This window comes from Anas acuta, chromosome 3 (genome assembly GCF_963932015.1).
Source record: "Anas acuta chromosome 3, bAnaAcu1.1, whole genome shotgun sequence".
NCBI lineage: Eukaryota > Metazoa > Chordata > Aves > Anseriformes > Anatidae > Anas > Anas acuta.
The window spans coordinates 74,959,487-74,973,709 of NC_088981.1; the positions used below are offsets into that span (position 1 = coordinate 74,959,487).

Below are 14,223 nucleotides of genomic sequence, written 5' to 3' on the forward strand. Positions count from 1 at the left end.
TTTCTATCAAATATGTTAGAATTATGCTGTGACAAATTATAATATTTTTTGATGTAAGAACACTAAGGTGATATATATGATACAAACTGTCAGGAAACTAAGTAGGTAAGAAGATTGTTTTAGGCCTATTTAGCTATATTGACATACAGTATCAATCTGATAATGTGGTTTTTTTAAATTCTTTTTTTTTATGATAAAAATTATTACCTTTCTTTTTTCCCTGTAACTGATCATTTTCAGTGTTTTAGCTTGAGTTTAGACTTGAGTTTGATTTAAAAGAAATCTCATACTCTTAATGTCTGGTACCTGTAGGCTGTGAAATTAATTTTCATGTTTTAATATTCATTTTGGAATTCTTCTTTCATGCAGTTCTACAAGTGTATAGTTGAAGTGAAATTGCATCATGTTCTGTGGAAAAAGAAATACAGAAATAGAGAGTAATGCCAGCTTGCTGAGGAGAGGCAGTACTACAAAAAGTAATTGGCTCTGTCTTTATTTATGCTTTGAACTTGTACTGCTGGACTAAAAATGTTTCCCATGATCAAGACCAAATTTCCATCAGTTCTTGTTGCTCTGCAAATGTACTAACTGAAAAAGTAACTGAAGGTTAAGTGTTGTGTGAGAATTTGTTATGAAGCCATTATGTTTTTGTATGTCTCTCACAAAGACAGTGTTATATGAAAAGCTTCCCATCAGCTTCTTGCTCAGCCTTGTTCTGTCTTTCAAGTAACAAAAACTTTCACCTTTCTTTTAAGGGAATTCCTAGAACTTTGCTGCTGCTTTTTATGTAGTTTCTAACTTTGTATTTATTTTGATTGCCCTCTGAAGGTGAAATGCAAAAATTCCAAGCTAACTCCTTTCATGCAGAGACATTTAAGACCTCTCTGATGACAAGTTGTAACTTCTTGTTCATCTTCATGAAGCTGGTACTTTATTGCTCGAGGCTGTCTGAGGACCAGGTGCTCATTGTCCTGTGAGCATGCCTGCCCATAGGCTTGTCGTTCTGTCATACTCGATCCCAGTGATGCCTGATATTGCAATGTAAGAACCCTGTAGCTGAAGAAATGTGTTCTGTATGCAAGTAGTCTGTCAGCAACCCATCTTCAGATTCACCTTTGAGTTAAGCACAGTTAGTCTGAGCTTGCTCAGACTGTGCAAGTCTCCCAGGTAGAAAGGCTTGCCAGCAGTGGAAGATAATTTCTATGGAGGTGCAAATAGCATGCTGGGCTGTGCATTCCGAAATTAACTCTTTGGTTAATTTCGTTTCATCCAGTAGGACTATAGTCCAAGAAATATGTTATGTTTTCTCTATTATTTTTGAGGTAAGAATTTCAGTTACTCAATAGCTCACTTGAGTACTACTCAACAGAAGAAACTTGAGACCATGCTATAGAGAGGATTTTTGCAAGGCTGTCTGAAAAATGTGCTTTCTGAAGTAAAATCATTTGGATACAAGCCATAAAGAGCAGGCATAGCAATTAGTTGCGTAGGTGGTGCTGTGTAACCTTGGCCAGCTGTTAGGCTCTAAAGGTAGGGAGATGGAGGAGCAGCACTGCTTGGCCAAATTATGTTCTCTTTCATTTAGTGCCACAGAACCATGTAGTGCTGAGGCTCAAGGAGGGCACAAGGACCATTCTTAGTCTGTTGTTGTTTTCATTTGAAGAACAAAATATTTTCTGAAACTTTTAGGATTTGTCCCCACTTCACAGAAGATGCAGCAATCAAGAAAATGCTCTTGTGTGGGAGATAGTTTGATGTAAGAGTAATGTTCACAGTTCTCTACCTCATATTTAAGTTCAAGGTAAGGAGATGATTATTCTAAGGCCCCTTCTAAATTGTGCCTTGTGAAATTGCAAAGTGAATGTTAACTATTGTAATATTCCAAGTAAAATCTTATTGGAGTCTTGAACTGTGAGTTCAACAGCAAGGCTGTACTTTTTATGCCTGAGCCTGACTGGAAGGTATTTCCTATGCTGTGCATCTCATTGGAGTTCAGCTTCGTGCTTGTTCCGTGCTCTGGCAGATAGACTGCTGTCTGTCTGCAGGACTGCTGTCTCTGTCTCCTTGCCTTTTCTGTATAGCTAGCATATATTGAGTAGAAATTATAAGCATGGGGACCTTGTCTCACCATTCTAATGCAGTGTGACACATCTTGTCCTTTGGTTCCTAGATTTATTACTTATTACACTTTCTTCCAGATATTAAGGCTATGCACATAAAATGAAATTTAAAAATCATTCAGACAAATGTGAGTGACCATATATCACACTCATTTGTGTCTTTATGGTCACTGAGTAGTAGCTGAAGTCATGTGGGACCTTTGTTATTGAAGACATTCAGGGGTGTCTTTTGGGCACAATCTGTTACTGCTTCAAGGAACGTAGTAGTTTGGCTGCTTTTCAAGAAACTGCCGATTGACACGCAGCCTCTCCAACTGTTCCTGCTGTCTACTTTATCTCATAATAACTTAATAAAAAGGTAGCTAAGAACATTCTCTAAATTCCTTTGCCTGCCCTCAGGCTCTTGGATATTGACATTTAAGGACAGAATAATATATAATAATGTATATGATCTGGCCTGTCAGCACCTACGTTGACAATAGAATCATACCATTTTGTGTCACTTCCATCAGAACCATCCTAGTTTTTTGCTAACAAGCTTACACAGGTGTTTTACAGGTGTTTTTTTTTTCTTTTATCAGGCTGGCCTGAAAGGGCCATGGGTCTGAGTTACTATGGTTGGAGATGATACATACACACTTTCTTTTTTTTGAACTAGCAGTGTTGCACGTTGTTTCATCTTTTGCCGTCAGCCATGTCAAGCTATTAACAGCATTCAGGTTACAGGCTTACGTGCCAGAAACATGTGTCCACTATTCAAAACTGCAGCATCTTTTATTTTTACACTTTGGATATGTAGTAGAAGTGTATATATTAGAAATAAGAATGATGCTAGGAAAGAACTGGAAATGTTTCAGAGAAAACTTGCTTTTACTTCGATAATTTCCATATAAATCTATTTAAAAATCTATTAAAAGCTACCACTGTGCTGTCACCAACATGGTCCCCAGGTTTACTGCCCTTTAAGATGAATTTCTTCTAGTTGGTCTTTGAATGCTAGAAATTTCATCCTGTGGACTACTACGGTGGATATGACCCTGCTGACTTCTGGGTTTGATTAACTGAAAGCATTTCCTTTGGAATAAAACATAATAATTAGCTTCTTAAGCTACATAAATTGCTAGGTGTGGATCACAATTTCTCAATTTGTCTTTTATTCTTCACTATTATTCTAGAATCAAAACATTGTGTCCAAAATTCTTTTCTCAATAGTAACTTCTCTTTAGAGGCAAGCAACAGATTTCATGAGGAATATTCAGCTTTTTCAGTTGGTCTGTAACTTATTTTTTTCCTTTCTTCAGAATAAAATTTAAGTTCAGTACTATGAATGATTTTATCAGCAAGAATAAAATAAGCCTGTTGTATGGGAGAGACTTCACAGCATTTACTTTCTGAAATATTAAAATTCACTGTAAACACTTATCTTGCTCCTGTATGCCTGAGCACGAAGATGTTCTGGGCAGAGCATAAGGAAGCAACAGTTATGTGTGAAAGAACAATGAAAGGATCCTGATTTGGTGAATTTGTGTTTCTTGGCCTTCAAAACAAGCTAATAAAACCCCTAAAAGCTTAGTCTCTGTAGTTTGTTGAGAGTATCCCCCAGCATTAAAGAGCTGGAAATCTGGGAGGTAGCAAGCCTGCTTGAGAAAGGAAGAGAGAAGAGGAAATGTCAGGGCTCAAGCTTGTGTTGAGTATCTCCTAGCTCTGCTGCAGGCTGCAGTCAGTCGTGACAATAATCTATCTGTTTGCTGTCCTGCTCCTTGTGACAGTGACAGAGCGAGTGCTTCTAGTTTCTCCTTTGTGCTGCAAAAGGATTAATTTTACAACTGCAATGGGGTAAGTGTTATTGTATCAGACGGACATCAATTCTGGAAGAGGGAAGGGGGCTAAGGAAAAGCTTCTGGTTGGAATCACTTGTTTTCTTTTTCTTTCCATTAAGTTCTAGCAGTTAATTTTTATTTTTTTATGTTTTAATTAGAATGTCGAGAAAAGAGTGAGTTATAAAAACTTATCTTATTTGATTATTTTTAACATTTTCAGCTCTTTGTCTTTTTAGACCTCTAAGTAAGTTACCTGTCTTCTCTTATCTGTGGTGTCTGATCACATAGCAGCTGGTAGTTTACAGCTGAGCAGAAAATAATCATTTTTAATTTCAGAGCACAGATTATGAGTTTTTTCTGTGCTGGAGACCACAGAGGAAAAAACAGTATCCAGCTTATATGTAGTAATGTTCATTATGTTTATAAAAAAAAAAAAAAAAAAAAAAAAAGAGATATAAATACAAATATTGCTGCTATATTGTGTGTTGAGAGGACCATATGCTGAGAGCATGGATGAGTGAACGTGGGAAGGCCTGGAGAACAAGAGTAATGATCCTTTATTTAAGTACTACAAATGGAATGAATAAGAAGTGCTTTTGCTGTAAAAATAGATTGTATCAGGAATTAAATATTGCTAAGTAACATTATTGAGAAAAGATATCAAAATGCTGTGAATAAATGTGTTAATGAAATGCAGAAAGGAAAATGTGTTAGTAGCAATGCTTTTCTTGGAAATTACATAGATTTTATGATTTAAAAGAAACTGTGGGGAAGTTTTTATTTTCTGTAGTGAATATTAGGAATTTCTGTGCAGCTTACGCTAGATATTTGTCCAGAGGATCAATGCAGTTGGTCAGAGGTAGGTTCTTTATCACTTTGAGAGGCTTAACAGTAGATAGGATTCACAGCTTTCTTAAGCTTTCCATTTTACAGAAATTGTTGCTTCATTTTTCTTTGGCTGCTATTTGTGCTGGTTGATTCTTTACGGACTTATTCAGCACAGTTGCAGGGCAGTCACCCTGAATAGCATCATGAGGAAAGCAGACCTGTGTGTTAGAAAATGCTGCAGCCTCCTGTGAAAAGTATTACGCTTGTATTTTGTAAATCAACATTGCAAAGCAACTATTTTAAGTGCTCACTTCACCACTGTGCCCCCAACTGAACGGCCAGACTTAAGACTGAACTGTGGTGCTCAGGACTGTGTTTGCATTCACTAAGTACTGGAGGTGTTGTGGATTTTGCTCCTTAACAGCTGCTTCAGCTGTTCCAATCTACGTCAATTATTTCAATTTATAGAATCAAAAGATAAAATTACTGTCAAAAGGAAGTGTTCTGGCAGAAGAAAGCCACTTTGTTTCTTGATCTGTTGCTTTCTGTGCTGGGGGGCTTCTTTCCTCTTACTAGACAGAAGCCAGTTTTCAATCAACACAGTCCTAATTTTCTCTTTCCTGCTCTCTGATTTATACAGTCAACCTGTTGCTGTGAAGTATAAGATTGATAGCAGCAGTGAGGTGGTTACTTTGTACAAACTTTGACACCTCTTTCTCTTTTGAACAAGATAAATTGTATGTTTTTCTAAAAACTCTTGTTTACTCTTCAGACTTCGATCAGGATTATTTGAGTAGTGTGACTATTAAAAAGGAAGGCAAATTTTGTGCTTTGTTTGAAGATGCCAGGCTGATAATCAAGGCCAGGCATTATCTTGATTGAAGTTGGACCCCAAGAAGGAGCGGTGTTTTCTATCCAGCTCATAAATCAGTTTTCGTAAGGCACCTTTGGGTCTGGTTGCTGTTTAGATCATTAACGGTGTCTATCATCACGGAAGTTCAGGTTGTTTTTTAATTAGTGTATTGCTTTAGGAATTAGGTTTAAAGATTCCAGAAAACATAAAAAGCGTTTCTGAAATGGTAAAAAGCTTTGTGAATGGACCCTGATGTGTTCTTGAAAGCCTAAGAAAATGAGAAGATGGAGAACTGCACTTTGAAATGACAGGATTCTGGATAAATCTGTTGATGAATGAAATATAGGTCTTACAGAGAAGCCTTCAAGGTGTTTTCTTCTGCTCTTTGCCATCTTTTTTTCTGCCAATGTCACCATTTCTGCCATCAGTGGTAGATGGCGACAGGTCTTGCAGTTTAACTTATTCTCCATTTCCTAGCACTTACATTTATGTCTTGGTTTGGCTCTCAATGGTTATTTTCCACCTGTGATCTCTGGCAGTTTTCCAATGGGTTTGGGAGACAACTTGTTGGTGAGAACAGGTCATTGTTGCTGGTCCTGTACTGTTTCACTTCTGTGTCTTGAACAATGAGCTCACTCTGTGTTAGCTGTTTAAAATGTTCTCATAGCCTCCTTCTCTTTCAGACAGCAGCATGGTTACTTGGATTCTGCAGACAGTTCTCAAACTGCTGGTAGCAAATTAATACTACGCTCTGTCCATGAATCAAGAAGGCAAAATGGAGTGACTCACACTGCATGAGCTTGTTGTGTGTAATACCATACGTTTGGTGCTCTTTGACTGGCAGGTTGTCTGGAGAGTAGGATGTTATCTTTTCACCTTGGTGCTCCTCCACTGAGCCCCTACCTGACTAGGGATTAAGTGAGAAATGCTGTCTTATGGTAGTATCTGCCTCTGGCATGGACATAGAACGTCATGTAACTTTACTATTTTTTTTGTACAACTCTACTGTTCTGATAAGTTGAAATATAAATTTGATATGGATGTTTTTTTTGATTGAGAGTATTCTGGGAAAACAGGAATGGAAAAACATTTTCATGTTCTAAAACTGTTACCTGTACCATCAAAACCCATCTTTTCTGATTGAACCTTGTCAAGCTTGCTTCCAGTGAGAGTGATGCTTTGGAGTCCTTTGCAGAGCTGAAAGTATACAGTGGATGTGTTAGGAATAACATGTTGATTGCCTTTTCCTTTTTTTCTTTGTTTTGGCAGCATTGTAAGTCTGAATATGCATATACTGTGTATGCTGCAGTGAATAAAGCCCTGTTATATCTTTAGATAATATTGGTTAAAATGTAGCAGTAAAGTGACAGTGAATAGCTATGCAAAAGACAAGAATTAATGATGATTGTTAGAGAAGGCTGGATAAAAAGAAATCCATTATAGCTTCAGATCCTTGTCAACAAAATTAATGTCTAGCCAGCAGTTTACTGTCCTGTATTTCTGCAGTTTGATGGTTTTATTTGAGTGTAGGATTTTGTTTGTCCACATTTATTGCATTCTTTTTTTTACTCAGATTGCTTCTCCAATTTGCTGTCAGTGGTTACTTTAATAAAAGAAATACAAAAGTTTATATGTTTTGTGGTCTCTGCAAATGCTGACATCACCGAACTAATGGATACACCTTACGTTTTTCTCAGAAACCCTGGGGGTTAAGGAGTAACACTTTCTACTTCTTTTGTATTATTTATTAAATGCAAGTTTACCTTATGAAGTACAGCCTGGCCTGAAAAAAGGGATCATTATTCTGATGCCCTTCACACTGTTTGAAATTTACACAAGCAGACAGCGATAGGACAAGGAGGAACAATTTTAAACTAAAAGATTTACATTAGAATGTAGGAGGAAGTTTGTCATGCAGAGGATGGTAAAGCACTGTCACAGGTTGTTCAGAGAAGCTGTGGGTACCCCATCCTTGGAGGTGTTCAAGGCTGGGTTGGATGGGGCTTTGAGCAACCTGGTCTAGTGGGAAGGGTCCCTGCCCATGGCAGGGGGTTGGAACTCAATGATCTTTATGGCCCCTTCCAACCCAAACCATTCTATGGTTCCATGGCTTTTGCAAATATAAGCATCATAACACTATTGCCCAGTGGGCAGAGACAACCGCAGCAAAACTCCCTACTAAGAAGCTGGCAAATTAAATACAGGATAGTAAGAGAACTCTCCTTTTCATAGTTGGAACAGAAATATTTGAATCCTGCAGTGGCCAAATTTTACTCATTCACAGGACTTTACATGAAAACACACCATAACAATTATTCTTACCTGATACCTGAAGTTGAGTGAATACTTTTAGAAGCAAACTTAGAAAGCACTAAGGAGAAATCGTCCTATTTGCCTTTTTATAAAATGAAAAAATGAGGGGGAAAAATGTTAGAAATTCAGAACAGTTTCTGAGTAGCTTACTGCTCTGCTGTACTGCATTGAATTTTTCCAAAATAATTATGGGTAAGATGGATAGGAAGTGCTTCTCTTGATTATTTCCTCAAATCTTGCTCTCTTCCACATTTATGACCTTTTTGTAGGATATTAATGTGAAAATGCTGTAGGAAATTTCTCTTATTCACTGGAATGTAAATAACTTCCTATTTATCTGACATCTATAAGAAAGCACCAGTTCTCTTTATTTGTCTGGTTATATTATGGAGGAAAAAGTTTGTCGCAGAGTTTATATAAGTAACTATTTAAAAAAAAAATGTAAAGTTTGGTCTTGAGAAGAATTAAATTTTATACAAGAATCTCAAAAATGAATGTTTTATTTAACAGACAAGATTTACAGTTTAAATCTTTCCTACTGAAAACTTTCAATACTTTTCCCTTTTAATAACATAGAATCTGGATAAATGCTAGCAATGATACCTCTTGGGCTGAATCACTTAGATTTGAAATTCTTTAAACTTGTTAACAGACATGCTATTACCAAGGATGGAAATATTGCAGTCCTATTTGTAATTTTATGCTAATTTGAACAATGACTTAGGACTTTCTTTTCTTTCTAGTTATTTGAACTACTAGGCCCTGAAGGTTTTGAACTTATAGAGAAGCTCCTACAGAACAGATCTCTGATTGTGGAAAGATCTTTGACTTGTGCAAATGATAACAAGTTTCAGGCATTGCAAGGTATGTGACTACAAAATTGTTATTCCAAATCAGATAAAATTAAGTTTTCTAACTGTTCAATTACATTTCAAGCAGTTCTGGCTATGCACATTTAAAAAGAAAGCCAAAAAAAAAAAAAAGTGGTGGCGATGGAGGGTGCTTATATTAGTGTAAATAAAGAAATTGTGGTTTGATTACAAAAATGAAATAAATTCCTGTTGTATATTTACTTTTCAACTGTATATGTGCGCGTGTAATTTTAAAAGAAATGTGTTAACATTTGTATCTATTTCAATCAATTACCATTGAAATAACTTCATCTTGAGGTATTCCTCATCTGCTATCCCATTTCCTGTTTCAGTGTTAACATCAAATGGATGTCTTGTTGAGAAAAAGCACAGTAACAAGCACTTCTGGGGAAAAAAAAAAAATAAATTTAAACTGAAGGATTGATAAGTGAGAAGAATAAAGGGGGCCAGGTTTTATACTCTCATTTTCTTTTTTATAAGATACATTGCATACACAGAGTAATAGTTTTAAAATCTGTTTTGCAAATCGCTGCTTAAAAACAAGTGTTCCTACCTTATTTCCTTACAAAAAATAAATCTGATTGTGAATAGGTTGCAGTGTGGGATAAAACTTGCATTCGCATAACACCATACAGCCCATTGCGTGTTTACAACTCTTGGAGTTAGAAAAAAGTTGGTTAGAGCTGATATTGCTGGACTTAGGTATCCTCACAATATTTTTTAAATGCAAACAAACCGTACTTAATATGCATGTTGTAAAATGTTATTTATGCAAGTGTTTTGAAATTCAGCTTCTGCTATGCTGATGGTTAATCTAAAGTCATCAGAGCAATCATTAGTTTTATCTATTACCGATTTCAAAGCACAAACTATCAGTATAACAAGTTTTTTTGTTGTTGTTGTGTTTTTTTTACTTTCTCATATAACCAAAAGAAAAAAAATAAAATATATGCACAAACAATTATGTTTTTGCTTCAACGTGCAACATTTTCTTTTCATTTAGAAGTAGTAGTATTTTGAAAGCTATTATAAACTTATTCTTCAGCATGCCATCAGTAAATAATTATGCTAGAATGTGGAGAGAGAATATTTTCAACATTGTGCTTTTCGATAAGGGTGTTACTGGTTTTATGTTTTTGTTTTTTTTCCTTGTTGTTTCACTTTTTTTTTTACTGATGACAGTTCTTCTTTCACTGTAGTATAGAAGTCAGTGATATTTGAGTATCTTCTCCAAGACTGCAGATGCTCTGCCCCAAGTTCAATTTAATCATTTTAGTAAAACTTTTTCCTTTTAAGTTGATCAAAGTAATATTCCTCATGGGGGCTGAGGTTTTAGCTTTCCAGAATTGTATTTGCATATGGAATCATTTGTGTCTGGATGAATTTAGTTGTTTGGTAACTTTGAGTTGTTTGTGTTCTGAGAAATAAGCACAAGACAAGGAACTATACATTTACTGAATGTTTTTAGAATGCTGTATTATTTGACTGTTATTATAGAATTTAATTCCACAGCCATAAAGGTGATTGTTGTGTTTATCAGACAAATGAAGTAGCAGTTCTTTGTCCTAGTATGTTTGGTCTGAATTAAATGTAGGCAGGAAATTGCAACCTTTGTTTTTCCCTTTAACTATGATAGAGAGCTAAAACTACAAATGTGATAGTATTACTGTGGGCATTTTGTCAGTTTATTAGAATTTTTTCAATAATTGACAAGTTATAGTCACTTTATTTAGTGTGCATGCTGCAAGAGTTTCAGTGTTATGGTAGGTTAAAAATTAAATGGCACAAATTGTTCAGAAGATTTGAGAAGAAGTTTCCAATTTTCAGGTTCAGGGCTAGACTGAAAAAATACATTCGAAACATACATGTAATTAATTATATGATGGTTAAACCCATATAAGCTAATAATCTGTTTGCTGAATTTTGAAAGTAGAGGTTTAAAAATACTGATGAAGTTAAAAACAAACAAAATCTGTCTACCCTGTTGTATATAAAAGATTTAATTGTGTCTTTGTTTTCAATCTGCAGTAAAGAACAGTAGTGGCCTAGGAAAGGCAAATGTAACTGGACTTTATCAGGTTCCCAGCTGCCCTGCATTTGTTGTGTATTGTAACTCTTCTGTGGTTCTGATTTTTTTGTTGTTTTTGTTGTTCAATCCTGATGCTTATCCACATAAAGGGAAGGAGTCTGGTTGTACAGAATAAGATTACTTTTCTCACTTGTTAAAGGAAATTAAACTGTTGGTATGCTTTCTATACAGTCATGTTATCAAGTAAATATACAGTAACTGTTACAGGAAGAAGCTGTTTAAAAAAATATATTATTTAATCTATTTTCACAGCTTTTTTTTTTTTTTACTTACTAGTATATTCATATAAGAGAACAGAAAAGAGGCTTTTCCAGTGTTGATGAAGTTATTGTAAATCCCCCAAAGAAAGCCCCTCCTTTTACTGCTAGTTTGCAGTACTCCCCCTCTTTGGGATAAAGAGCTTTTGATGTGTGGATACTTTAAATGTACTACCTTTAAGAGCTGTTACTTCCTTTAGTTTCTTGAGGCCAACTTTTGCATAATCTGCCTAATACATGTATTAAAGAAAACAGGAATAAAAAGGATAGAATCCAGTACTTATGGAGGGGCATACCTGTTTTCGCGTTGCAGAACAGTGCAGGAAGTTGATAGGAGAAAATACTAAACCCAATTATGGATGTCAAGTTACAATTCAGTCTGAACAAGAAAAGCTGTTGATGAAACAATATCGTCGTGAAGAAAAACGAAATGCCAGAAAAGAAAAACAAGCTGGGGAAGATGGAGAAAGTTCAGGCGAAGGACTAATGTGCTTTGATCCCAAAGAGCTGCGAATGCAAAGGTAATAAATGCCAAAAGTTGAAAAATGCTTGTGTTGTAATTGCTACTTCAACATATCATAAACGTTTATTTTCTTTTAGTTTGCTTTGGAAATTAGATGATTCTGACTTCAGGTCACGTTTTATTACAAGTGTGGATTTTTTTTTTTAATATGAAAACCTAATTTTCAGGGAAAGAAAGCAGTGATCTGCTTAATGAGAATCTTCTTGGTCTCATCTATGTGGGCTGGAGATGCAGATTAGAGAAGTAGGCTATCTTTCTTAGTTCCTGTGTGCAGACTACTTGCTTAAGATTTATGAAGTCTGTACTAAATCTAGCAGAACTATCTTTCTTTTTTTTTTTTCCTCTACAGATTAACGGGTGCTATTTTCCATGTTGTCAACTAAAGGTAGTGGGAGGAATAAGGGAGGGAGAGAATAAGGAGCAAATAAGGTGTTGCATTTCATATTGAGAAGAATATACTGGGACTGGTATTTAACTGTGAATGCTTGTTGCTGTATTGTGTAAAAAGAGGCAAAATTCTATTAGGAAAGCCTTGCACTGGTTGGATTGATTTTTATCTATGTTGTTTGCAATAAGGACTTAGTCTAACTGATGCCAGTGAATAACACAGTAAAATTCTTTTGTTAATCATTTCATAAACTTCTATTTTCCTTACATTTCTCCAACTTTTTCTCTGACTTTAATACTATGTCCACTTTTTGTGATGGCTGCTTACAATTGGCAGAATTATTGCAGCTATTTTTCTGCTTATAGGGAACTAGCGCTTTTGAATGCTCGAAGTATGCCTGTCCTAGGTAGACAGAGAGAGATGGACTTTGAAAGAATTCATTATCCACATGTTTACGATTCCCGAGCTGAAGCTATGAAAACATCAGCATTCATCGGGGGTGCAAAGGTACGTCTTCAGCAATACAACTATCCCAGTGAGTAATGTGCAGCAGATTTCCCTTTGTTCCCTTGGAGATTCTCCTACTAATCGGAGTCCTGTGCATGAAGCGGTGTTTCTTTACAGAGGGTTTTAAATGCTCACATATTTTGTTTTAATTTTGTCCCTAGAAGAAACAATCTCACTCTCAACTAATGTATTTGTTTTTATTTCTAGGGTCAGTTAAGTCATTAAAATACTATTTTTCTCCTTCTATCTTTTGGAAAACATTGAATTAGACTTTAACAAAATGAATGCTTTATGAAATTCTAGACTTAATGGCTTTTGAAATTTAATAAAGGGGAGTTACCTGTTTTTTTGTCTTTTTGAAACCGTTTTCTGAGTAGTAAAACTGATTATTTTCCATTTAGGGGGTTCTGTGCTATCTATAAAATGAATCAGGGAGAATTGTTTTTATTTGGGATTCATTTTTATGAAGGAAAGTGATGAAAAATTGCTTCAAGTGGGCTATAAAGTAATGAAACTTTCTGTTTTCATATTTTCAATTAATTTTCCTGTAATACCATTTTAGGTGTTCTTACCAGAGGCAGTTCAGAGAGAAAACAACAAAATGTATGAAGAGGTGAAGATCCCCCATAGTGAACCAATGCCTATTGGTATTGAAGAAAAAATTGTGTACATTAAAGACTTAGATGAGGTGAGTAAACCATTTGAGAGATATTAAATTAGTTTTTACTTTGCTGTTACAAAAATTTCAGTGAATAATATGTACAAATGTGATTTGTGATGTGCAAATAGAGCCAGTTAATTTCTTCACTTCTAATTTGTTGGGGGATGTTATTTTAGTGATATAATTCTGCTCATGATGACTCTGATCAAAGAAATTCTTCCTCTAAATTACTACTTTGTGAACTGCAGTTTTCAGTTCCTGTGGCATTACGTATTCAGCTACATATGGTTGAGCTGTGAGCTGGAACACTAAAATGTTCCTTTAAAAAAAAAAAAAAAAAAAAAAAAAGAAATGAGAAAATAATCATAGAATCACCAAGGTTGGAAAAGACTTCCAACCATTCCCCTACCACCAATATTACCCCCCTAAACCATATCCCTAAGTACCACATCCAACCTTTTGGTAAACACCCCCCAGGGACGGTGACTCCACCACCTCCCTAGTCAATCCGTTCCAATGCCTGACCACATTTTCTGAGAAGAAATGTCTCCTAATTTCCAACCTGAATCTCTCCTCATGCAGCTTGAGGCCATTCCCTCTTGTCCTATCGCTAGTGAGCGAAAGCTGACTCCCAGCTCCCCACAACTTCCTTTCAGTGAATTGTAGACAGAGCAATAAGGCCTCCTCTTCTCCAGACTTACACTTCCCTCCAGAATTCTCCAGAATTCTCCAGAATTCCACTTCCCTCAGTTGCTTCTCACAGTACTTGTGTTCCAGGCCTTTCACCAGCTTTGCAGTCATTCTCCCACAATGTTCCAGGGCCTTGATGTCTTTCTCATAATGAAGGGCCCAAAACTGAACACAGTACTTGAGGTACAGCCTCACCAGAGCTGAGTACAGACGGATGATCACCTCCCTAGTCCTGCTGGTTGCACTATTGCTGATACAAGCCAGGATGCCGTTGGCCTTCTTGGCTACCTGGGCACACTGCT

General features: G+C 36.0%; 1 protein-coding gene across 4 annotated transcripts in view; it reads left to right on the forward strand.

Moving 5' to 3' along the window:
* The window catches only part of ASCC3 (activating signal cointegrator 1 complex subunit 3), a 280,038-nt gene that overhangs the window by 39,286 nt on the left and 226,529 nt on the right, over window positions 1–14,223 (forward strand). For all 4 annotated transcript variants that reach the window (XM_068677837.1, XM_068677841.1, XM_068677840.1 and 1 more), the window contains exons 5-8: window positions 8,678–8,798; window positions 11,466–11,673; window positions 12,429–12,570; window positions 13,133–13,258. In XM_068677837.1, the coding sequence (XP_068533938.1) occupies window positions 8,678–8,798; window positions 11,466–11,673; window positions 12,429–12,570; window positions 13,133–13,258 (597 nt within the window). The remainder of the gene's footprint in view (window positions 1–8,677; window positions 8,799–11,465; window positions 11,674–12,428; window positions 12,571–13,132; window positions 13,259–14,223) is intronic.